We start from the raw sequence: 25,807 nt of genomic DNA on the forward strand, positions 1-25,807 counted from the left end.
TCCAAGGTTATTTTGAGGAGCTGAGGGGATCTCAAGGATACTTCAAGGATTTCCCCGCGGGCACTACTGGGCTGGGCTGGTCGAAAAATAACTCCAGCCACCATGGTCAGTGGTCAGGAACTCTGTCCCTGCCATACTCCACAGGCTGGTCTTGGCAAGGACCTCCCCTACCCCGGGCCTCAGTTTCCTCATGTAGAATATGAAGAGCTAGGTGATTCTAAATGCCCCTTCTAGCTCTAACTTCCAATGATTCTAAATTTTGTTTAAAATTTGGTGGCTGTCTGTTTGGATTTTCATTTTTTCAATAACAATTTAGGGGAGCTATTACCTTGATTTGGAAAAAAATAATGAATTCTTTTCAAAAGCCCTGGATAATGTCCAGACATGTTTCACCTAATCACCAGCAATTCTTTTTGAATAAAGCAAGTAATAAATAAACTAAGGGAAAAAACTCTACTCTCAAACTGACCTGTATAATTTTTCATTCCCTTAAAGCCATTTTTTTTCTGCAAATTTTTTCTTTTTAAAGTAGACTAATCAAACGGCACAAAAGATTTTAAACAGTGGAATCTCTTGGGAGAGTGGGCCCTGGCAGGGATGGTATAGGGGCCGGTCCGCAGGTCGGACTGGATGACCTGTGACCTGGGTGGAATCTTCCTTGATCCTTGTACGCATGTCATGCCTAGTCTTTGGTGGGACCATCAGCTATGACTACTGGAGAGGTCTTCCTCTATATATACTGTCCTGCCAGGTTCTTCAAGAAAGTCACACCTCTGCACCAAAAAGCCCTGGTCCATGGTGTACATCTCCCCTGTCTAAATTAGCCAGATATTTGGGGACTGTGTAGGGACAACCCACCCTGGGTGACACATCCCACAGGATGGGTTTCTCAGGTGAAATCCGCTCCTAAAGCCCACTGACTTCCTGTTTCTCTTTCCAAACCCAACCCCAGTGGCGTAGTTCTTGTGAAATGCTGTCATTGAGTTCCATACTACATATCTTACATCTTTTTTTCTTTTCTTTTTTTCCCCCTCATTTTCTTTTGGTCTTATTTTATAGTTTTTGTTCCTTTTTTTGTTTTTCTCACTAGCATTCATTCTGTGGCCTTGATGACGTCAGTGAGCCAGGAACTCGGGTTGGTATCCTTTCATTTTCACTGATAAAAATGATTTTTCTAAAAAAGGAGATTTCCTCCCAGCTCTGACTGTAACATTCCTTTAGGTGCTATGGAAGGTGGCCTTGTGGTAGATTGCTCCTGGTCAGGCTCACTGGCCCCGGGGCATCCGGGGGTCACTGGCGAGTTCCACCGCTGAGAGGAAGATCAGGGAGCTCTCTGTGAATAAGATTGGACAATGGGGACCTGGTTGTCCCCCTGTTGTATTTTATCTTGAAAAGGCGGTTGTGGCTTTTCCCAAAGGTTCTTTCTATTTTGGCTTTGGTTTTGGGTGCTCTCTATTGCCTGTGGGACACTAAATTCACCGTAGGGTCCAGACCAGGGTGGGCTTCTGGGATCAGGGGTCTGCAGGAGTAGCAGGCTGATGGGCAAGTCCATGACCCGCGTACAAAATGCCCAGGAAGCCTGTGTAAAGAGCCCACGCTCCTTGCCTCTCCCCCACCACCTGCCCTGGACCCCAGGCCTGGTTTTGATGCCATCCCGGCAGCTGGTCCTTCTCTGGATCATTGGACCCTGCGTGTCTCATCCTGAGTTCCTTCTTGGGCACCCAGGCCTCCCCCATTCTCCCTGTTCTGAGTGCCCACCATGGACTGGGGTCTGCCAGGGCCCCTAGAGTCTAGAATTCTGCTGCTGAGTTCAGCCCAGGTGAGGGCCCTGTGAATTCTGAGGATGCCCACAGCCTACTAGCCGCCTGGACCCCCAGGCTGAGCTCTGACACTTGTCCCTGCCTGATGTCCTTGTGGGCTCTTCCTTGGATCCTCTGTGCCCTGGTCCTAGGACAGCGCTTGGCACGTGGTTGATGCTCATTCCGTGCTTGTGCAGCAAATAAAGGAATGATCCCAGGTCTGATCAGACTGGGAGTGGGGGTTGCCATAGTGGGTTGGGGGTGGGTGCTGGGAGACAGGCCATCTGAACCCTATTTCCTCGCTCCCTGGATTGTCGGGGAAGGTCCCTCAGTGGGCTCAGCTGAAGAGTTCAGGACAGTGATGGGAACAGGTGAGGGCAGATAAGCCAGGGGCTTCCCCAGCCATTCTCCCCCTTGGTTCTTGTGTCATGTCAAATTATTTTTTAATTTTCCAGGATAGAAAAAGAGCTTATGGAATAAACTGAGTCCTATGGCAAACCCAACCCCACTCAAACCAAAATTCAACAGCAAAACAAGCTATTCCAAGCCCAGAAACTGAAACCAGAATTCACAGATACCACACGACAGCTTGAACGGGAGGCATTTAGGATCTATGGCTGGGTCCTGGCTGGGCCAAGCTGTAGGAGCTCTGTAAGGATGATGGGGAATTTGTCAAGCTCAGGGCCACATCCAAGTCCCCACTGTGGCACCTTCAAGAGCCCGAGGGGCAGAGACCTGAATACCAGGAAACTAAGTGCAATTACTAGAAATGGATTGACTGGAGAGCCACTGCACTGTCTGGGGACAGACTGCATCCTTGTCCCTGCACAGCATGCCTCCCCTAGCTGTGGTGTGTGTGCCCAGCTAGACACTGACTGTGTACATATGTCTCCATGAACTGTGCCGTGTGAATCCTGGAGTCTATCAGCCAGAGTGACTTGCAAATGTCCCTGTGATCTGAACCCAAAGTCAAGCCCCAGGCAACAAAACCCTCCAGATCTGTGTGCAGCTGAATTCAGCAGCTGTTGGCCAGAGAGAGAGGACTGGAGCCTCGCCCACTGTGGACGGTGGACCCCAGGACCTCAGATTTACAAGGGGGAAGCCACAGGCTCCATCACTCTTGAGGGTGAAAGTCCCAGAGCTTGACTGCACCTGGGCCATTGTAGATCAAGGATTGAGAGGTGGACAGCATCCCCGCCTAGACCACACTCGGGCTGTCTCACATCTGGGTGGTAATTTGCAAGGGGCTGGCCAGGAAGAAATGCTGGGTTGTGGAGCGATCCCTGGAGCACCCGCGGGAAATGAGGCTCCTTCCGCAGTGGTCTGAGACCAGGTCCACTTTCTTACAACCTCAGCCATTCCTGATCCCAGGAGACCTGCCTCTGCACCACGCCTCCCAGGAGAACGATGGATTGGGTGGGGCTGCCGAGGAGGCCAGGACACCAGCTGGTGGAGGTCAAGCCCAGGAGCAAATCCTGGAGAAGAGAAGTTACTTTCGGATGTCGTTGCTGTTGTTATTCTAGGGTGAGCAGGTGGGTGGGGGAGCATCTCCAGGAAAAGGCACCTGCTCATATGACTGATCCCTCCCAAACTTTTGGAAGGAAGACGTTGGGAATCAAAGTAGATCAAGTGAAATGGAAGGTAGTGAATGTGAAGCAAAGGACAGCTGCATCTTGTTGGAAGGAGCAGCTGAAGGCAAGGATGGGTTGATCCCAAGGATGGAAAGATTCATTGCTCTGTGTTTGTTGGGCTGTAAGAGCAATCCTATAATTTCTGGTGAGAATAACCTTTGGAGAAAACTAAAATGACTGAAATGCAGGCTACCAAAGGAATCAAGGAGGGCAGGGAATCCAACAGAGGAGCTGAAAGTTCTCAGAAGGATAAACCCAAGGATGGAGAAGGACACGGAGCTCAGCACAGAAGGGGCACCCAACCAGATGGAGAGGGATACTCAAACCAAACCAAAGGATTAGGGGGCTCTAAGAAAACGCACACCCAAGATAGCTGAGAAGTGATCATTCTCTTTTGAAATCTAAACCCAAAGCACCACCGCAGCAGCCCCCATGACTTTCCCACATCTGATAACCAAAAGCAAATGAACTGATGTCTTTGCTTGAAAAAAGCAGGCATCTGAGAACTCCAGGCAGCAGTGGGAATGTGGAACCATGCAGCAACTGAAAATGAAAAGCACGTCTGCTTTCTCTGGGGCCAGAGAAACACAGAGAAGCCTTGCTTTGCTAACTTAGTAGCAGAAGTCCAGGAGGTGTGCAAGGTCTCTGGGAAGCTAGTCCCACAGCACAGAGTGTCCATCCCTCCCTGCTGCAGGAGTGTGGGCCTCATGCCCTACTGCCCCGCGCTTCTGTCTTCTCAGCTCTCCCACTCGGACAACAGGATGCCAATGGCAGTGGCTTTGAAGTCAGACCCATCCAGGTCCACTCCTAGACCAGCCACTCCCCTGCAGTGGACACCGGCAAAGTACTTGCCACTCAGAGTCTTAATTTCTTCATCTGTGGAATGGTGGGTGATAGTTCCCACACAGCACCTCACAAGAGGTCTTCTTTGGGCACAAGTAGACAGTTAGACCCAAAGACTCTCCGATACTGGCAGGACGGGCAGCATCTGATGCACCGCTGTGGAGGTCGTCCTCCAAGGAGACCATACGGCCCACAGGGGACCAGGGGCCAGTCTCTTTGACCCCCAGGAGACAGTTCAGGTGTGAGCAGGTGAGGCTCATACAGGCAGGTGCAGGGAGCCAACAACGAGTCGGCATTTCTTGTGATGGTCCCAGGCATCGCTTCCAAGGTTCCCTGCCAGGGACAGGCCCAGTCACAAGAGCCACAGGGGGCCTCCGAGTTCTGGCGGCCCACCAGGTGCGTACTCGTGTACCTCTGCACCCAGATGAGACACACAGCTCAGAGCTGCCGTTGTGCTTGTCGCCTAGTAATGCAACCGACCTTCTGCCCAGATGAGGTTTCCAGGTGGTAGAGCTACAGATGCAACGGAACCCAAGTCAGTTTCTCACACAGAAAGGAGAAGGGTTGGGTCCACCCTTTACCACCAGCCTCCTCACAGATCTACTTGGGGGGTGAAGGGAGAGCCCAGGTCAAGTTCCTGACACAGGGACGCCATGCTATGCCACTTAAAATGTGCTGTTACCCACTCCCCTCACATCTCACCCTTCCGCTCCCCTCACACCTCATACTTCATTCCTCCCCTCCCCTCGCTCCCCCCCCCCCCCCCCCCCCCCCCGCTGCACGTACTGAGTTGGAGTCGGGTGAAATGCAACAGGCGGGCGTGTGCGGGAGCTGAAGCTTCTAGAGTCTGCTCACCCTAGAGGTCCCAGGCGCACTGACTCGGTGCCCAGGGCCCTGTGGGCGGAGGGTGGGGCGGGGCTGGAGGGGGCGGGGGCGGGGACGGGGGGAGGGTGGTGGCACCGCAGGTGCACTGCGCACGCGCAGGCCCTGGTCAGGGGCCCTGGTCACCTGGAGAGCTGGACTCTGCGATTTAGCGCCCACTCAGCACCTTTCTTGGTGAATTCATCATTCTCTCTCCTTCCATTGGCCAGCCCTCCTTCCCTCTTTCTGGATTCTCGCGTTCCGCAGGTGAGCCTCAGGGTCCGGGTCTCCTGCTCTCCCCTCACCTTCCAGAACCTGCTTGTGAAGAGCTGATAAGCGGGAATCCCACCCGCCGCTTCCAGTACAGAAAAGCACGTTTGTTTCTCTTTTCTCACATTTAACCAGGACCTGATAGAGGCCTGCCAAATTGGGGATCCCAACCAGCCGATTTGGGGTGCCCTCCAGGTTGTCTGAGAAGCCTTGGGGACTCCTGCAGATCCCGCACTGTGACCCTGGTTCCAGCTGAGGGGCAAAGCTGCCGGTCTCCAGAAGCCTGGCCTCCTCCCACCTCCCTCCCAACCCTCCTCCCGCCCCCTCCCCGCCATCTCTCTGGGGCTGCCATTTCATCTGAAGTGGGGACCCCTGTGTCCTGCCCTCAGCCAAGCTCTGTGTCCTTCCTGTGGTCGCCGTCAGCCTTGGGGAACCTCACCCAGGCTGCGAATGATGCAGGGCCACGTCCTTACAGCAGTTCCATGGCCATCTGTCCCCTTTCCTCAGGTCTCCAGCCCTGAGAAGCCCGCAGGGGTGATAATGCACGGGCAAGCCGCGTTCCTGTCCTTCTCCCTCAGACACAGATGGTTCATTCCAAACGAAGCTTAGTCAGTCTTAGTCATTTATCCAAAAAAAGTCTGAAGACACTTCCCCAGGCAGAGGCCCTGGGGCTCAAATGCCCTTTACCTGTCCCAGCTGCACCTTTCCTCTAGGCTGCTCCCCTAAGAAAGGTCTACAATACCTGCTTCCTCCTCCTTGCAGGCCTGGCACGTGATTTTTCAGGTGGTCACTTGGCCCCAGTCGGCTATCAATTAATCCTTCTGCTCGAGGATGCTCCTGGCAGCTAAGGTCCCTGCGGGCTCGCTGTGCCAGGCACAGCACCAGGCACTTGAGAGCTAAGTGACTCGTGCAACAGCAGGGAGGGGACTGCTGTTCATCTCATTTTGCAGGGAGCTGGGTTAAGTGCCCAAGATCTTGGCGCATAAGAGGCAGAGCTGGACACAGCCCAGGCAGGCGATCTGAACTACATGTTGCTTCTGCCTGTCACGCACTGCCTGCACGCTGCATTCACTGTGTGCCTGGCGCTGTGTACTGCCTACCCTACAACCACTAATTTATGCCTAAACAGCTCTTGATATGGGTACTATTTTCACTACCCACGCCCACCTTTTATGAGAAGTTAAGTGATTTGTCCAAGATTCCATCCAAGAAGCACCGGAGATCTGAGTTGCCCCACTGCGCCCCCTCTTGGCCGATACCCTGCCCTGCTGCCTCTGACCGCTCCATGTCTATTGCAAGCCCCCTGCACCACCCTACACAGCCACTTTTGAGGAAGTAGATTTTAATTTTTTTCCTTTGCATTATGGCTTATTACAAGATACTGAATATAGTCCCCTATAGTCTATAATAGGACCTCGTTGGGTTTAAAAAAATCTTTTTCCCATTATGGTTGGGAAATACACTCTAAAACAAAATTTTCTCCTGACCGAGACAATCTCTTCACTAAGGTAGACAAGAAAGAAAACAATTTTATTATCGAAAGAGCATCAAACCAGAATGTGATGTGCATCACAGACCATCCGCTAAGAGATTTGCAAAGACAGAAAAGAATCTCACTTCTTGTTAGCCAAGGAGATACAGCCCAATTCGTACAGGTCCTTGGGATAAACGATAATTTGTTGTCACGTAAGAGAACTTGGCAGCACTATTTATTACATATAGGTCACCCTAAATCCACCTGGCCATCGGAGTGACCCTCTGTGTTTGTTCATTTGTTTCGTACAAAGAAAAGTGGAATTTCTCCTATCTCTATGACAGGAGGTGGTTTTGCAACTTGGAGCCGGGAGACCAGGAAGTTAGGCTCCGACCCTCCCACAGGAACTGGGAGACAGGCTTCTATTTTCCTTGGGTGTTTGCATGCCAAAGAGATGGCTCCCAGGATCTTCAGAAACACGTTCCTGGGTCAGAAAAGCAGCAAAGGGCCTATATAGCTTTTAAAAGAATCAACATATATTTCAAAGAGATGAAGAAAGAACGACAAGTTTTCTAAAGTAGGAGCTCTCAGAAAAGGGTGGGGGAAGTCTCTTCCATCATTTTTCACAAGGAGGATTAAGTCCTGTAGTTTAAATTTCTATTTGTTCCTGCACCACTCTGCATCAGGCCTATTTATTACACTCTTCCCTGGCCAGCTCCTTCCAGTTCTCGCCTCCTGCCCCCCCCGCGGTACCGCATCCTCAGAGATCTGACCAGGACCCTCCTTGGCTCTAAACACTCCAGGGACCCCCTCACTTCCCACACAGAGATGCCATGTCCTGGAGTCCAAGGCCCACAGGGATATGGCTCCAAGTCACCTTCTGTCCTGGGTCCTCACTTCCCCCTTCAGGGTGTGCACTGGGCCAGCCAAACCCGACCACTCCCACTCCCTTCACCTGTCCTGACTCTGTCCTTGGGCTATGGTCCTGAGACTCCCTCCGCCTGGAAGAGCCTTCTTCCCACCTCTGTCATCTGCGATGGGTCATTCCTTGGCCACCTATACAGCCTCAGTCTCCTCCACAGCAGAGTGTGTTTCCTCCTGTTCGGGGTCTGGGTTCATCCCTTACCCCTTGAGTTTTGGAGTCAGACTTGGATTTGAATCCTGACTCTGCCACTGCCCATCTGTGGGGCCTGGCCAACTCCCCCAGCTTCCAGAGCCTCTGTTTCAGCATTTGTAAAATGGTTATGAAAATGCCCACCTCCTGGGGTTTCCAGGAGAATCGGACTAGGTAAGGTGAGATGATCCAGTGCAGTGCTAGTTTCCCTTCCCCTTCCCCTAGTAAACTCCAAGCCTGTGATAAATGTTTGCTGGACTCAGACAGGAGGTTTAGAACTTCATTTATTACGTGGTGAAAACTTGAGGCTCAGTGCTGAGAATTTATAACATTCTGATGGTCCTGCCTAGAAATCTTATTTTCGCTCTTTGTACACATTATTAAGTTTTTAATTCCAAGCGGCTTTTCTGCTTTGGGTGACTGCCGGCATGCTGGCTTGTAAAACGAGAGGCTTTCATTCATATTGTATGACATTTCTGCAGGTGAAACCCAAGTCCCCCACTCATAAATAATCCACCTGTTCTTGCCCTCCTCAAAGGGTATTTTCCTGCACAATCTGAAGGCACCACAGCCACCTTGAAATCTACAGAAAGTCCATGTTGCAGATTCACTTAATTGTATCAAGTCTTGGCCCATGAACTATGTCTGGGATGGAGCCGACAGCTAAAGGACGGACTGAAAAAAGTTTCAGCTACGTTGTCAGAGCCCCCAGCAGCGATGGGTTTGATATAATGAACGTCGACGTGAAGATCGACACGTCCTGGATCTTCCAGGATGTAGAGGAGACTGGTGAGGAGCCGGGATGTCTTCCAGAAGAAGCAGCTAGAAGCCCAGACGTGGACACGGGAACACTCAGGAAGCAACTGGAATCCTCAGAACAGAAGCTGTTGGTAGCTGTGGACAAGTACGTGATGTCAGAGTCTGGGCTGAGGAGCAGGTAAATATACCATTTGGACCTCTTCTTTGTGTATGTACGAATCCTGGGGCATCCTAATTGTGTCAGGATGGAGTGTTGAATCATTTCTGTGACTGAGGATGCAGGCAAAACAGTCAGTGTTCCATAACCCGCCACAGCAGTCCCTCCTCCTTCTGTCTTTCCCTTCCTCTGCTCTGTATCATAGGGGCTGAGCCTATTTCCCAGGCTCCCTCGCTCACTGGCTTCCATCTGGGTCCAGCCAATGGGAGACGCTGAAGGGAGGACGACGGGAGAAGCCAGGGTATTCTCCCCTTCTCTTCTGCTCTGGGTGACGTCTCTGACTATGGCTGCCATTCAGTCATGCTTTCGGCTTCCTCTGTGGTCCTGCTTCTGGGCCCCAGTATCACCACCTCCTCCCTGTCTACCCCTCCAGCCCCAGGGGCAGAAGTGGCTCCCAGCGGCTGCTAACCTCTGGGTTGCCTGTCATCTCTGTCTGGCCTTTCGTCTCTTCCATCCCTATGTTTGTTTGATTCTCGCTGCTGAACCTTCTGGTGTAGGCTCTATTTTCCTGATGGAACCGACATGGTGCAGAGGTGGGGCGTTTGAATCCAGGTCTTTCTCCAAAGCCCATGCTCTGTTTTGATCCCTAGGCCAGTAGAATGAGGTGGGGTCTTGCATACATATCAAAGGAGAAACCAGCATGGAAATGCAGTACGGTTATGGCTGGGGTCTGACAGGTTTACCAATATGCCAACTGCCAAGTATCTTAAATTTGTCCAACTTCACGCTTTTGGTGTGTTTCCCTTCATTTTAGTAAGGGCGAGTCAGTAAATGTGTATTTACATGATCTATACTTTTTCTCCCCCTTGTAAAACTTTTCACGTGAAAAAATTCACATATGAGAAAAATTTTTCTGTCACCTTCAGTATCAGTCTGTGTGATTGTCCACTCACTCATTCATCCATTTATTCATTCATTCCCTCATTCTACAACGTGCACTTAGCCCTCGGGAATCACATACTGTTTGTTGTATGAGTCTGCTGGGGCTGCCATAACAAAGCACCACAGACTGGGGGGCTTAAACTGGGGTCTTGAACAAAGCACCACAGACTGGGGGGCTTTATTTTCTCATAGCCCTGGTGGATGGAAGTAAAAGATCAAAGTGTGGACAAGGTTGTTTCCTTCTGAGACCTCTCTCCTTGGCTTGGTGATGTCTACCTTCTCTCTGTGTCTTCCTGTGGTCTTCCTTCTGTGCATGTCTGTGTCCTAATCTCCTCTTCTTATAAGGACACCAGTCATAGTGGATCAGGGCCCACCCTAATGACCTCATTTTAACTAAATTACCTCTTTAAAAACCCTATCTCCAAATACAGTCACATTCTGAGGTACTAGGGTTGGCTAACTTCAACATATGAATTTGGGAGGACATATTCAGCCCAAAACATGAGTTCTAGGGGTTGAGAGCTGGAAAGGCAGGGCCCCAGCCCTGGAGAGATAGAAGTATAGCTCACGCAAGGTTGTACATGGCAGTGAGAACCAGATGGTCACAAGGCCTGGGAAAGATGGGTGGGAAACCAGAGGAGACCCCTCTATGTGAGGGAGAGACAGGCAGCCTGGAGGCACCACGAGTGGCGGAGAGGAGGGGCCTCTGTGGCTGGGGCCTGGGGTGAAGCCATCCTGGAGGCGGTGTCCTGGACCCGCCTGTGGGGAAATGTGGGCTGTGTCCTCAGTTCTCTGAAGGTGGGACGCACCATCCTGTAGAAGCAGGGCTTCGGGAGGGGAGGCCCGATCTGCGGCAGGGGTTGGGAGAAAAAAGAGTTAAGGCTTACCAAGAGCCTGTGGTGCAGGGCACAGTGCTGACCTCCCCCCACCATGCCTCCATCTCTGCTCCCTTGAACCCTATGGCACATAGAGCGATATGATCCCCTTTTCCAGATGAGGAAACTGAGGCTCAGTGGATGAAATACATTACTCGGTGTCACGGAGAGTTGAAGCCAGGGTCTGAACGCACGACTGTGAATATAGATTTCAGGCTAATTTCACCATGGGTTTGCTCTAAGTAGGGGATAGTAAAAGACTGATAGTGTACATTGGATTTCACTTCAGTTAAAGAGTTAATGTTTAAAAGTATTTATGGCAAAACTAATGCAACCACGATGTTAGAAATTTGAGAATGAGAGCCCCACTCCCACCTCCGTAACACTATCATTGCTGCAAGTTCATTTACAATCTAAATGCAACAAAATTAATAATAGCTGAACACGTTGAGTGTTTCCTCTGGGCTAGGCACTATTTACATGCTTGATGCATATTAGCAGACTTAATCCTTAAAAATAAATGACTAGAAATGAAGTAATAGCAATATCTTCAATTTCTAGATGGGGAAATTAAGGTGCTGGCTTAAGTAACTTCTCCGTGGTCACACACCCGGCTACATGGGGGCGCTGGGACCACCCAGGCAGCCTGCCCGATTTATCCTGGTGGATATTCCCTGATGGAGTCTCCCAGTTCCGTAGCACTCTTTGCAGCTCTACACTGTAATATATATATTTTTAACTTGTCATTAATCAGTGAAAAATGGTACTTCATTGTCTAGTTCCTGTTTATGTGTGTGTATGTTTCCTATGGCTGCTAAAACAAATTACTGCAAACGTGCTGCCTTCAAACAGCACACATTCATTGCCTTTCAGCTCTGGAGGCAGAAGTCCTAAAGCAGTCTCACGGGGCTACAGTCACGGTGTCCGCAGGGCTGTGCTCTCTCCAGAGGCTGTAGGGGAAACCTGTGTCTGCCTTTTCCAGCATCTATAGCTGCATTCCTTGGCTTCTGGCCCCTCCCCGTCTTCAAGCCAGCAGGGTAGCATCTTGCTTCAGTGGTCACATGGCCTCCCCTTCTGCCTCCCTCTCATGAGGACAGTCGTAATTGCGGTTAAGCCCACCCAGATAATCCAGGATAATCTCTCTGTCTCAAACTCCTTAACTGAATCACATCTGCAGTCTCTTTTGCATCTTAAGGTAACATTCATTAAGTTTCGGGAAGCAGGGCATGGATATATTTGGGGGCTGTTATTCAGCCTGCCACCATGAAAGTAGTCATTTTCTGCCTAGTTTGAGTATAGGGATAATACCAGAATTAAATATTGTCCCAGATTTAACGTTTCAGATTGGTCTCAAAAACTAAAAAGTTAAACTTTTCTTTTCCCATTCAGATATCACCACGTTTTATAATCAATCAGAAGGCACTCCACCCAAGCCTCTGACTGACGAATGTGCGGCCCCTCTGGTCCATTTTGGAAGGAACTTAATTTTAATCTACACAAGAGGGCCCCCTCCCTTCTGCCACTTTAGAGAGCCTCCCCCAGGGCCTCAAAACTAGAGCAGAAGAGGGGACTCTTGGCCCTATTATTAATAAGAGTGACTCACTTTATGTAATCTTCACAATAACCCTCTGAGCAAGGTGCAATTACCTGTTTTACGGATGAAGATACTGAGGGTCATAGTGGTGAATGAGCCCAGTTAAGGCCTCATGGCAGGTAAGTGGCAGAGCCAGGAGGCAAAGCTAAGTCCTCACCCAGGGAAGCAGAGTCTGTCCTGGATGAGCAGGTCACCTGGTGTGGAGCTGGGTAAAGGAGTGAGGCTGTGCAGAGCTTGTCCATGTAGGCTGGGAATGCCCTTGCCACGTGTTTCACGGTCTTCTATTATAGAAGTAAGATTGACACATTGAGGGGACTTGGATACTAGGTACGAGCAGGAGACAGACAAGTGAGTCTATGTAGCTCCTCTGCTCCTCATGGGACCACTAGGCAGATGTTCCTTCTGGCTTCCCTCCATTCACATGTGCTCCTCCTTTCTATGTAGCTGAGGTCAGGGTTCACTTCCAGCCTGGGTATTACTTCCCATATTGCACAACTTCAGCACTTTCTGAAGTGCTGAAGACTTCAGGTGGCTTAGCCATCCCTAACTGGTAGGTCATTTCCAACGTCTCACTTTTGTAATCCAGAGATTAATTTTTTAAACGGCAGAAACCTTTTTTCTGCATTTCAGTCATTTCCTTAGAAAAGATTTGCAATAATTTAGCTTAAATGGGAGGCAACAGAGCACAGGGTTAAAGCATGAGTTTGGGAGCCATGCAGCCTGGACTCTATAATGGCCTGTGACCTTGGGCAAGTTGCCCGGCCTCTCTGATCCTGTTTTCTCATGTGCGAAGTAGGGGGAAGGGAATCCACCTGTAAGGATTAATTGAGACAATGCAGATGTATGGTTCAGATGTTTGGTTCAGTCCTTTTTCATTGGTATGACCTGAACGGGGGATTACTGGTTTAGGGATGAGAACATTGTTGAGATTCCCAGCGCCTTACTATTCAAAAGAGGTCTCTGAAGTATCTTAGATCATCTTCAAAAAGATAGGTATGAATGTTTTACAAAATGTCATTTTGTCAGAATATCAAATTGGCCAAATAACAGAAGAAAAAAAGAAGATCCTGGTGTCTGTGAAAAGCTTAGGCCACACTTACCGCGTCCTGAGTAAGCGCCTTGCTGCTTCAATGCGCAGAATTCAGGAGCTGGAGCTGTCGGAGAGGAAACTCCTCCAGAAGGTGGACCAGCTGAGCGCCCTCGTGTTCCAGGAGAGAAGTGCCTCTCTCCGGGCCCAGGAGCAGCTGGAGGCGCTGCAGGGGGAGCTCGCCAGCCAGGTACCGAGTCCCTCCTCCTTCTTTCCAGTACTTGTTTCTTGTCCCAGCAGAGTCACCCCATAGGTTTGGATGTGGTAGCAGCTGCCCTTGAACATAGACAGTGGGGCGGGCCTGGAGAGCCTAGCCAGGAGGGGTAAGAGAGGTCCCAATTCTAACAGTGCAGGCAGGGGCCGCTGGACCTGGGCAAGGTCACGTGGCCTCCCTGGGCCTCGGCTGCCCCATCTGTAAAACGGGGCTCCCATCCTGTCCTGCCCGCCTCATAGGGCTCTGGCTGGGATCCACTGGGTGGCATGCGGGGGCTGTGCACTTGCTGGGAGCTCTGGCCAGAGGTTCCTTTCTGCGGACTTGGTGCCTGACAGGGGAGCCGGCTCTGGCCTAAGGACAAGGAGAGGACTGATGTGGGGTCTCTGCCCTCAGGAGCTGGCTTGCAGGCAGGGACACAGATGGGAAACAAGTAACTCCAAAGCTGGATGCTGGGAGCCATGGGGAATGTGGTGTGTGGTGGGGAGACAGAGTTGGTGAGGCAAGAGGTCACCCTGGCCAGGGTCGCCAGGGCCCTGGCATGATCCAAATTCTGCAGGCAAGGGGGAGCAGGACTTAGGGGGACCTTAGCAGGAGAGGCTCATAGTCGGGGTTTTGGGGGATATCACTCTAACTGCATGGGAGAGAGAGGTGGCAGGGGCAGGGGGCAAGTTAGAGCGCGATTGGAGGGGGAGTGGGTGGTTAAGAGGATAGGCTCTGGAAGCAGATGCCTGGAGCCAAACCCTGGCTCTGCTACTCATGAGCTGTGTGATCTAGGCCAAATGACTTAACCTCTCTGGACCTCAGTTTCCTCATCTGTGAAATGGGAATGATACAGTACCAACCCCGTTCAATTGTTGTGTGGGTAGAGGAAGGTAATACGTGTAAAACACTCACAACGGTAGGCATTTGGATAGCCCTAGCTGCCTTCGTAATTACTAGTCTTTACTGAAATATTCCAGCGGAGAGATGACGAAGGCTGGAGGGCAGAGACTTGGCGGGCAGAGACCCAGAGATCCCGAGAGGCATCCGGTTTCAGTAAATTGCTACTCACGGCGCAGCACAGCAACTGTTAAATTGCAGGTTGACACCCGTAAGTGGGTTGTGAAATCAATTCCGTAACTCACAACCAGCATTTTAAAAATGGAGTTGACTAGGAATTATGAAAGGGCATCACGTGTACGAAGGGGAGAGCCTGTTTCCTGAAACTTCTGTTTCAGTTGTCAACACGTGCATATGTATAACGGGGCATGTTCTTAAATGTATTTTTTACCATGGGAAGTAGTCCAGAATGTTTGAAAAACACCAGATTGATTAGCTTTCAACTGAAATAGAAGTGAAGCATGGAAAGCTAAGAAGTTCCATTAAATTGAAATTAGTCTCTGAGATGCCAGGGAGACATGCAAGTGCCACTTTTCCCCTTTGCATTGAACTTCAGATGCAGAAAGTTGAGTTCATCCTCCTTGGTTCACAGCACATCATCGTCAGGGTCCGAGAGTTTTTAACCCGAGGTATAGTAGTGTTATGTGGGATCCCACCATCAAGAATATAATCTCTCCGTGGAAAATCCTGTAATTAATACTTTTTGTCATGCCTTACATACATATAGGGTTTCCCAGGTGAATAGACACAGTCCTGTAATCACCAGAGGTTCCTAGTATGATGGGGAGACAGAGGATGAGGGTGACAAGCAAGGGAAATGCCATGAGAGAGCTCGGGGCACTGCAGGACCCGCAGTTATGTGGCCCACACACATTTCTTTATTGCATTCTCTTGTAATCTGGTTGCTCCTGGGAATGTCCTGTCACAAAACCGCATTTCCAGATGAAGGGCAAGATTTCAGAGAGGTGAGGGGTCTGGCTTGGGTCCCCTCGGAGACCACTTGGCCCAGCTTCAACCCAGCCCAGACACTAACCCTCGATCTGTCCCCAGAGCTATCTGCATTTCAGAGCATATTTTGCAGGAGTGCATGACCTCTGCCCTTTGTACCTGATATCTGCCAAATGGCAATTTGCCCCATTGTTGTCAATATTTGCAGTAAGTATTTGGATACAAAGACACCTCACTTCTGTGGTGACCCGTGGTCATTCCCAGAGGTGATAAAGGTAGACCCATCCAGGTGATGGGGCACCGTGCACCTAGCATCACCGATTGCAGGATTCATACCATCGGGAAGACCCCGAGCAATTTTCCTCGCAGGGAATCTAACTCCGGTTTTATCTGCCCCAATTCCCCCCAAAACACACTGTCAAACAAAGCCTGCCGGGCTGTTCCCAAGTTCCTCTTTCACATTTGCTCTTGCTTGTTTGTTTTGTCTTCTGCGAGCTCTCGTGGCTGAGTATCAGCAGCAGGCACTAGCAGTTGACAGAGAGCTTAACATGAAGGCAGTTCTACCCATTTGCATAAATTAATTCTGAAAATTGGGCAAGGACGCCCATTTTTGCAGTGCATGGGTCACCCCCATCCAGCTCATGGGTCGGGGGAGGGCAAGGTTTAAGAACAGGGAGATGTGTTCCTTGGACAGGCAGCGGGCCAAGCGGAAAAAGGAAAGGTCTTGAGTCAAGTACGTGGTGGTTCAGTGACTTTTAGTCGTGTGACATTGTGCAGGTCACTTCTGAGTAGCTCCACAGGACGTATTCACAGGAAGGAACAACTGCTGTGACACTGGTGGTCCTGTCTCACCAGCCAGAAGCCACGGTCAGCTGATCCTTACTGGTTCAGGCATTAACCCTGTAGGCACTGGGAAATGGAGAGGTCTGGGAAGTTCTGCAAGTGGGGAAGTGGGGACACTCAGGGGGGTCCAGGTGGCAGCTCTTTACAAACTGGTGTGGGGGAATCACATGTTGGAACCACTGGCCCTCCCAGTGTGCACCAGCCCATCCCCCTCCTGCCCGTTGCACAGTTTCCTTCCAAGAACTCGGGGAGCTCACGGGTGTGCAGGGCCCACACTAGGGGGATGTAAGGTGCTCGTCTCCTGGGCAGACTTTAAGGGGGCACCAAAAGACAGTCATCGAGATCAATAATATTTTGCAGCAGTGTTTTAATGCAAAAATTAATGCAAAAAGAAAAGGCGCGCTGAACAACAAAATATCGAAGTTTCAAATAAAGACAGGCTCAATGCGAGCTACGGTGCGTCCCCGGCCGCCTTCCTGACGCCCTCCTCCACCGCCAACCCGTAGGTTCAGGAGAAGGAGCGCGCGGCCCGGCGGCAGCGGTGGCGGCTGCGGCGGCTGCGGGAGCGGCTGCGGCGCAAAGACGAGGCGCTGGGGCTGCAGGCGGCGGCCCTGGAGCGCGGCCGGCGGCTCCAGCGGCGCCAGCTGCGACTGGTGCGCGAGCAGGAGCGCATCCTGCGAGCGCAGGTGCAGCGGCTGGAGTTGGACGTGCGGCGCCTCTGCCACGCCGCGGGCCTGCTGCTGGCCGAACTGGACGCCCCGAACCAGGGTGGCCCCCGACTCCCGGGCCCGACCAGTCCCCGAGGCGCTCCCGAGGAGGCCGCGGAGCCGCGCGCGCTGCGGGCCAGGGCCGAGCGCGGCGAGCGCGGCGAGCGCGAGCGGGACCAGGCGGCGCGCCGGCTGCGGGAGCAGCGCGCCACCGAGCGGCTGCTCCGCGGGCAGCTGGAGGAGCTGCGCTGCTGCATCTATGGGCTGAAGCTGTCGGAGATCGGACTGCAGGGCCAGGTGGAGGAGCTCGCCCAGCAAAACAGGTGCCTGCGAGAGGAGCTGGGAGCCCAGGCCCCCCGAGAGAGAGCGCTCAGCACGGCTCCTGCTGGTCACGGTAGCCTGGTAAGTGGCCGCAACCCAGAGCACGAGTGATTTTCTGCTTTTCTCTAACTTTCTGCCGCTCGGTCAAGTCACGGGCTCCGTCATTCCCCCGTTTTCCTCTTCAACCACCCCTGCAACCCACCAGCCCCCTTCACCCACCCTTCATTCCATCCACGCATCTACCCACCTGGTGGTGCCCATCCACCCCTACAGCTTCACTCACCCGTTCACCAAGCCAGCCACCTCCCCACCACCTGTCCACCTGCTCAGCCACCGTCCACCTGTCCATGCCCTCATGCACCGTCTTGTCTACCCACCCACCCACCCCTCTACCCACACTCCATCATCTCTTTCACCGGACCATCTGCTTGTCCATCTCTCCTTGCAGCCACTCTCCAGGCAGCCATCCAGTTACCCTTCACCCCTCCTCGTCTGTTTCCTCCTGTCCGTCCATCTATCTGACCTTTGATGGGTCCCTGCCTGTGCCAGGCCCCGTGCTGGGCGAGCTCCTCCACGTGCAGTATGGCATTAACTGTCATGGTCTTGTGACTTCCACCCCGATCCGCCCCTCCCTGGGAAAGCCATCACCCTTTCCCAGCTCCCTCACAGCTCCAAAGGTGACCACGGTCCCCAGCGTGCCAGTGCTGTACGTGCATCTTCATTTCTCCTTCTTTAGACTGTGAGCCCCTTGAGGGCAGGTCAGATGGCTTCTGTAGCGGCCGCCCCAGCAGCACACAGGAGGCCCTCAGAACTGTGCAGTAGAGAACAAGCAGGGTTCAGCTCCTTTCCAGTTCTCCTATTTGCTAGCTGTGGGACCCCAAGCAAGTTTCTTAAGCTCTGGAGCCGAGAGCAGGCTGGGCACTGATGTTATCACCTAACTGATAGACGAGCAAAAACTTAACGTTTAATATACTCCTGCCATGTGCTTGGCACCCTACGGTGTTTTCAAAGGCATCATTTAATGCTCATAAAACTGTAAAGCAGGTACTATTAGTGTCCGCACTCCACAGAGAGGAGGCTGAGGCTCAGAGAGGCAGTGCACTGACCTGTTGTCACACAGCTCAGAAGAGGCAGAAGTAGAATTGGATCCAAACTGGATGTGAGTCCAGAGTGCTTTGTTTCTCCCACACCAGGCTGCCTCCCTGAAAAGGGAGAGTTAACTCAGCTCCCTCCAAGACATCAAGATCCCACTGGGTTAATTTGCATTTAAGGAAAAATAAGGGAGCCACCTTAGCCCAAAGAAGATTACTCATTAAAAAAAAAAAAATCAAATTTATCTTTGGACCTGGACAACCTATTTCAAATTAACTGGAACTTTAGTCTTCTCAAGATAATGAAGTGTATCCTGCCTAGATCATTTTAATACTGAGTTTATCTGTGGTTATATTTTATCTTTTTAGTACTTCATTCTACTCATGTTACTTCTGCGTGCCCTGTTCGTTCTTCCTCCGTTATGTCCATCAGGTAAAAGGAATACAGTGTACCTTTCATATTGGCACCTTGTTGTAATTTCAGAAAATAAATCGTGTAGAGATGGAAATTGTCATTTAGAATCCTTTCTGTAATTTTCCTAAACGCAAGATTTTAATTTAGGCTGTTGGCTTACATCCTTATTCTCCCAATCTTTCTGCCTTCCCGTGCACTGCTACTCTTTCTTTTATCTAAGGAAAAGGGTGAATACCTAAATATTTTAGAGATGCCTCCTAATGTTTTGTACGTTTTGTGTTCTCTCATTTAATCTTTAGTACAGCCTTACAAGCCAGGTGCTATTATCCCACTGACTAGATGGAGAAACTGAGACCCAGGAGGTTAAGTGACTTGACCACAGGCATGCAGCTCCAAAGTATTAGGGCCAGCAAGGGGACATGGGCCAGATCAAGGCTGTGACTCCAAGAGGCTGTCCTTACCTTAAGATGCTGGGGCCAGCGTTGGTTCTTGCGGAGTTTGGGGCAGTGGCAGTGGCTGTGTTTGGTGGCTTGTGTGCCATCAGTTATAAGCCCCTTGTTGACATGCATCTGTGACCTTCTCGATGTTTCATGCCTTATTACTTAAAAGACCCAGTGCCCAAGGAGAACTGCATGCTCTCAAGACCTTGCTGGAGGCTGCTGTGCACGGTCAAAAGTCTCTCAAAAATTCCCTAAATTTCCCATAAAGTGTGGTCCCCAGCCAATTCTGCCTCTGTAGCATCCGGAGAAGCCAGTCTGTTATCAGATGAGTAGCAGAGGAAGCAGGGGCCCGTGGAATAGAAAATGCTGATCCTTAAGCATGGGAGCCATACACACTGGGGTGAGATGCTCATGTTCTAAGATGGCAGGTGGGACCCGGAGTGGACAGAGGCAGGGGATTCCGCTGGGTGAAGGGGTAGTAGCACTTGCTGTCTTCTGAGTGTGTCAGAGTGAAGAGCCCGTGGGAGCGTGAATGCAAGAGCCCTTTAAAGATGGAACAAATGTCAGTTACCATTTCAGCATAGAGTGTCGTGGGACGGTCACTGATCCTGGCTTTTAGCAATCTAAAATGGCAGCCTGTGAGCATCCGGGCTGGGAGAGTGATATTAGCAAGGGCTTGCTCTGGCCGTCGGCGTCCATGTCATCGTGGTTTGTGCATTTCCTGTGTGGCTTGCTCTCACTTCCGGGAAGTGGCTCCCATCCCCTTGCTCATGATCTCTCCAAGGGGGGCTCGGCACCAGGGCGACCAGCTTCTTGCTCCAGCCAGATGTTAGCAGTTCTCCCAGATGGAGACAAGCAGGGCCGAGTCCCCCCAGCTGGTGGGCCTGGAGCCTGGCCCTGCCTTCTAGGAGCTCTGGGAGCCCTGCCAGTCGTCTTATTTCTATGCCTTAATATCCTTATTGAGCAAATAGAAATGTAGGTACTCTGAGAGTTTCCTGGGGCTGCCCTAGCAAAGAACCACAAACTGTGTGGTCTCAACAATTGTCCTGGAGGCTGGAAGCCCGAGATCGAGGTGTCGGCAGGGTCGTTCCTTCCAAGGCCTGTGAATGAAGATCTGTTCCGGGCCTCTCTCCTTAGCTTGTGGGCGGCTGTCTTCTCGCTGTGTCTCACTGTCTTCCTTCTATGCACCTCTGTGTCCAAATGTCCCCCTTTTATAAGGACACCAGTCATATTGGACTAGGGCCCACCCGAATGACCCCATCTTAATTTAGTCAATTGTGTCTCTATTTCCAAATCAGGTCATGTTCTGAGGTCCTGGGAGTTAAGAGTCAACTTAGGAAGTTTTGGGGGGGGGGACACAATTTAACTCATAACAAGTGCCCTCCTGGATGCACCATTATGAGGCCCCGTGAAACAGTAGAACTGTCGGTTCTAGTTCCTTGATGTGCTTCTTCGCCGGCTTCATGGGGGTACAAGACGATTCCTATATTTATGAGGGAGTCTTTGCGCTAGACGCCATCTCTGGTGCTCTGCATCTGTTGTCCACTCATTTTGTCCTTCAACGACCTTCAAGGGAGGAACTATTTTACCCCCTCTTTACAGATGAGGAAGTGAAGGCCCGGAGAGTCCCAGGGTCCCACAGATAGTAAGTGGTGGGGCAGGATTTGCGCCCCGGCAGGCTGACCCTGAGATGAGCCTGTGAGTGCCATGCTCTGTTCCTCCGGTAACTAGTGGTCACTGGGTCCAAAATCAGCATTTAACGGGTGCCGTACAACGAGGTGTACTCGGGCCTGAGCGTGGTACCAGGGCTGGGAAATAAGACAAGACCCCTGCCTGCACGGGATGACAAGACTGCCTGGAGAAAGAGGGTGCAGACAGAGGAAGGGGGAAGGGGCCTGACAATCTGTGGGTCACTGTTGGGGATCTTGGTGTTTGGAATGGGGAATGGACCATTCCCCATGACAGGGCCACAGGGTATGTCAGAGTCTTCCAAACTGTCCTACTCTCAGCGGGCACTGACAGCCCTGACTCTGAGCACCTTGGAGTCGAAAAGGGCCACCTTGAAAGGAAGAAATCCTCCAGAGAGCACGCTGGAGAGATGGGAAATGCCAGTCAGTCACCAGGTCATGGGGCAGCATGGCTTGCAATTTTAAAGTTAAAATGCTAGAATCTATTGATAACAATGCTGTAAAGCCAGATGGTGTCCCTCAGGTCTTGGTCTGGCCTGTGGCCATGGCTGTGCATGTATGAGATTGTACTCAGTGTTCTGAGAGCATTGCACGCATGCATGCATGATTTCCCAAGGCTGACAGTGCATTTCCAAAGGGGCAGGACCCAGAATGGTTAAGAGCCACGTGGCAGATCTTCAGTGCCCTTCTCTGGATAACGGTGTAACCCACAAATGATCTCTTTTCATAAGCCCCCAGCAGCTCCATCGCCTTGGGATCCAGCTCCACTTCCTAACCTCGGCATTCAAGGCCCCAGCTGCTCTAGCCACTGCCTCCAGGCTCACTGCCCACCCCTTCCTCCCACCCTCTGGTCCTGCAGGTCCCTAAATATGCCAGACTCCTCCAGCCTGCTTACTTTCCCTGTGTCTAGAGACTTCTACCGTCTGCTCCCCATGGCCCCTTGGTAAACCCCTGCTTCTTTCTCTCCATTTGGTGAGAATGTCTCTTCCTCCAAGAAGACTCTTCTGATTTTACGCCAGCTCCTTCCCTCCTTGGTGCCCCCATCATAATATGACCCACCTCTGGTGACCCTAATTCTCACTGTGCTGGGCCTGGCTGCCCACCCCCCCGTAGCTGTTCCTTCATCGTCATCACCAACTGGGTCCGATTCAGCCATAAATCCCAGCCCCTGTCCACAGGCTGTGGAATACTTGGTGAGGAAGTGACTCAGTGAATAAATGGCCAAAAGAAGATATTTGCTCCATTGCCCATGGGAAATGGAAACTTCCAGACGAAGGGACCAGCCTAAGATGGCAATGCTGGGAAGTGAGGTATAGAAATTGGGAAATGAGAGGGAGGTCTAGCCCCAGGGAAGTGTGTATCATATTGAAAATCATTGCAAATTATTAGGGTGCCTCCAACCCAAACCAGCCCCTTGGTTACATCTGATGTGTGTCATGGTGTGATTTATGGTGAGGGTAATCGTTATGAGAAGATATTTTGATTCCTATTTACACAGCACTTCCCCAAACAGGATCTCCTTGATACTGGGAGGTAGCCAGGCAGAGATCAATGATTTTGTCCCCAACCCCACAGAGGAGGCACATGCCTTGCCCAGGATCACACAGTTTATAGTTTCTAGAACAAGTTGCTTGGAGCCCAGGTCCCCACAGGAACGGCCATTGCGAGGACAAGCGCCCAACTCGGGGAGGAGTTTGGGGAGGGGGTTTCTGGTCAGAATCCCAGGTGAAAGAAAGTTTAAGAGGACTCTGGTTTGCAAGAGAAGCAAAGCCTCTCTGCAGATGTGTCCAGATGCTTTTTAGCAAGCGTGCACTGGGCATCCTGTATGTTCCAGACACCGTGCCGACCACTGGGGCTGGGGAGGCGATCCTTCTCTTCAAAAGTTTATAGGAGAGATAGACACAGGGGCAGAAAGGGCAATTTGGGGGATGACCACTACAGCAGGGGACACCCTGGGGCAGTGGCCTGGCCTGGAGGGTAACAAGGAGGCTCGTATAAAGAGATTAAAAGTCACTCTCTCATGATGTCAGTGTCAGGCTGTCATCCCAGAGCTGCGACCCCGCTCCTCGTGACAGTGGCCTCAGGAATGCGGGCTGCTCAGGCCAGCTTCTCGACCCCAGCGATATGAGTAGAGCGACCCCTGGTGGCGAGTATGAGAATCTCTTGATTGTTTCCTGAGTCCAGGCAGCCCGTTCCTGCTCAAAGCTTGCACCTGAGCAGAAGTGCCCGTTACACATTTGTCACTCACTCCTGCAGCGAGCAAGGGCTTTAAAGCAGTTTCGATAATGTCAAAAAACAAAACATAGGCAAAAGCCACGGACATACAAATAACGTAAAAAGGAAATACAGATGGCCCGTGGTCTTACAAAAAAGGTCCATTACTTAAAAAAAATATACGAATGAGCAAAAGCTCACGATTCCGCTGGATTCTGAATATTTGTCATATATTAAAGGTACCTCAATACTGTTTATAGTTGGTAAAAATTGGAAACAACCTAAATGTCTGATCAGAGGGACCTGATTTGGTAAGTGAAGGCATTCCTTACATCAGAGATTATTCGGCAGCCCTAAAACACCACATTACAGAAGAAGTTGTGGAGAAATGATCCTTCGATACCATCACATGAAAAATGCACAAAGGGAAAGTCAACATTTTGTAGAAACAGACTTTTGGAAGAATTTAAATGTCTCTGCACAGAAAAAAAGCCCAGAGGGATATATTCTCACACATTTGTAATATTTGTGTTTGGATATCACTGTATTCCTCATTTTCTTCTTTCAAAATAATTACACATTAAAACTAAAGCCAAGTAAAGTTACAGGCAAATGCTCCTGTGAGTGCTGAAAAGCAGGGAGGGCTGGCAACGCTGAGCAGAGGGGGGCAGGAAGCGGGAGAGAAGGCCCGGATCAAGTTAGGAGACCTGAGTTCAGGTCCTGTTCTCCCACTGTGTGTGCTGTGTGACCTTGGACAAGTCACTGTCCCTCTCTGAGTATTGATTTCATCACTTGTGACATGAAGCGGGTATAGCATCATCTCGGAAGTCCTCCCCTGGATGTTAGCTCCTCGAGGCAGGGGTCTGTGTGTGTCACCCATGGCTGTGTCCCAGCCCCAGGACAAAGCCTGCCACATAGTAGGTGCTCAGAAAGTATTTGTTGAACTGAATGGAAGTAAACTTGGGTACTGGAGCAAAATCCAAATAGAAATGAACAGCACAACAATGGTGGCCTTCGACAATGCCCTCCGCCTCCCCTTCATCTGTTCCCTCCTCCTTCCTTCTGCTTCTCTCTCTCGCTTGCTCTCATGTCTTTGAATTTCTCTCTCCCTTTTTGCATCCTATTTCCTCTTTTTTTTCTTTCTCATTTGCCTTCTCTCTCTTCCTTTCTCTTGTGCCTTCTCTCTCTCTCCATTTTCTCATCTCCACCTCCTTCCAATAGTGATTTTAAGTTCTTGACAAGAGTGTTTAATTCTGATCAAGTGGGAAGCTAGTGGAGAAAACCGTGAGGTACCCCAAGGTCTGTGGGCAGAAGGCACCTGTGGCAGGTTGTCCGGGCCCGTCTGGATGCAGAGCAGGGCTGTGCCCAGACCCCTCTGGTTTTCATTGGTCTTGGCTGGGGCCCTGTTCTGGTACTTGTTAAAAGCTTCTGGGTGATCCTAAGATGTGGCCAGGGCCTGGTCTCCCCTGGTCTCTGAGGAGAACTGGACAAGACACAAACTGTCACACAGTAACTGGAAGGTCACAACCTTGGGGTATGAGGAGAAGATGCTGCAGTGAGGGAGGGGCTTCATTTGGGGGAGGCTCAGGGAAGCCTCATTAAGGATCTGGCCTTTAAGTTAAGCCCAGAAGGGAGCAGCTGGGCCAGGCAGAAGGGTGGGGAGGAGAGGTGTAGGCAGCAGGCACTAGGGGTGCGAGGCCCCAAGGCAGGAGGGAGAAGGGTTCATCCAAAGAGCAGAGATGGGTGTGGTGAGGCTGGGCAGGCAGGGGTTTTATCTTTCAGGGCAGTGAGAAGCATGGAAGGGTTGGAAACAGGAGAGCAACCTGAGCCGGTTTCCATTTCAGTGCAATTGCTCGGCTGCCAAAGGGTGTGGAAAGGAGGGGCAGAGAGCCAGGGGCAGGGAGGGCTTTGCAAGGAGGCAGCCTGCAACCAGTACCCTTCCCAGGAGGATGCGCCAGGCAGCCAGGAAGAACCGCACGTGCGGAGGCCAGCAGGAACCAGCGTGGGGGAACAGGGAGGCACTGTGAGAGGAAGCCAGGACCAGGAGTGTCACGGGCTGCGGTGACAGCCCTGGACGGCCTCCGTGCCTGACCGCAGCACAGGAGCTGATCCCGTGGACTGAGTGGGGGAGGTGAGGGTGGACTTGCAGGTCAGAGGGTCCCTGGCAGCTGCGGGCAGGACGGGAGGGGAAGCAGGAGGCCCAGTTAGTGGCCAGCGCAGGGGTCTGCTGAGAGCAGGTGAGGACCTGGGGATGGGCACGGGGCATGACCTGTCCATTTCCGTTTCTCCCTCCCCAGAAGAGCACCTGACCCACAGTAGGAGCTTAATAAATGTTTGCTGAATAAATGCACGGCGAGTCCGAAATGTCTGCCTTTCTGCACATTCTGTCTATCCATCCAACTGTCAAACCTTTATTAAGCACCTAGTGTGTGCCAGGCTGTAGTGTCAGTGCGGACCGAATGAAGGCCAGTTTCCTTCCTGAACGACCTCGGGTCTAGTGTGGGAGCAGGTGGGAAGCAAACAGCGCCCCTTAGAACTGGGCTAGGCGTACCCGGGGCAGTGGGAACCTGCAGGAGACTCGTGCCCTGGCCCCTCGCGGGTGGTGGCTGGAGCCGCAGTCCAGGTGCTGCCTCTAACGTGC

The 25,807-nt window shown here is 51.5% G+C and overlaps 2 protein-coding genes across 2 annotated transcripts in view; both read left to right on the forward strand.

The window, feature by feature from the left end:
* Nucleotides 1-1,139, forward strand: part of JAKMIP1 (janus kinase and microtubule interacting protein 1) — a 131,925-nt gene extending 130,786 nt beyond the window's left edge. The window contains exon 21 of the mRNA XM_032632707.1: nt 1,060-1,139. Coding sequence (XP_032488598.1) covers nt 1,060-1,110 — 51 coding nt within the window. The 3' untranslated portion in view covers nt 1,111-1,139. The remainder of the gene's footprint in view (nt 1-1,059) is intronic.
* A 7,503-nt stretch (nt 1,140-8,642) lies between these two features.
* C5H4orf50 (chromosome 5 C4orf50 homolog) overlaps nt 8,643-25,807 on the forward strand; it is a 49,752-nt gene continuing 32,587 nt past the window's right edge. The window contains exons 1-5 of the mRNA XM_032631964.1: nt 8,643-8,929; nt 13,458-13,596; nt 16,797-17,425; nt 17,767-17,898; nt 22,066-22,153. Of these exons, the coding sequence (XP_032487855.1) occupies nt 8,643-8,929; nt 13,458-13,596; nt 16,797-17,425; nt 17,767-17,898; nt 22,066-22,153 (1,275 nt within the window). The remainder of the gene's footprint in view (nt 8,930-13,457; nt 13,597-16,796; nt 17,426-17,766; nt 17,899-22,065; nt 22,154-25,807) is intronic.

The sequence above is a fragment of the Phocoena sinus genome, chromosome 5, assembly GCF_008692025.1.
Source record: "Phocoena sinus isolate mPhoSin1 chromosome 5, mPhoSin1.pri, whole genome shotgun sequence".
Lineage (NCBI taxonomy): Eukaryota > Metazoa > Chordata > Mammalia > Artiodactyla > Phocoenidae > Phocoena > Phocoena sinus.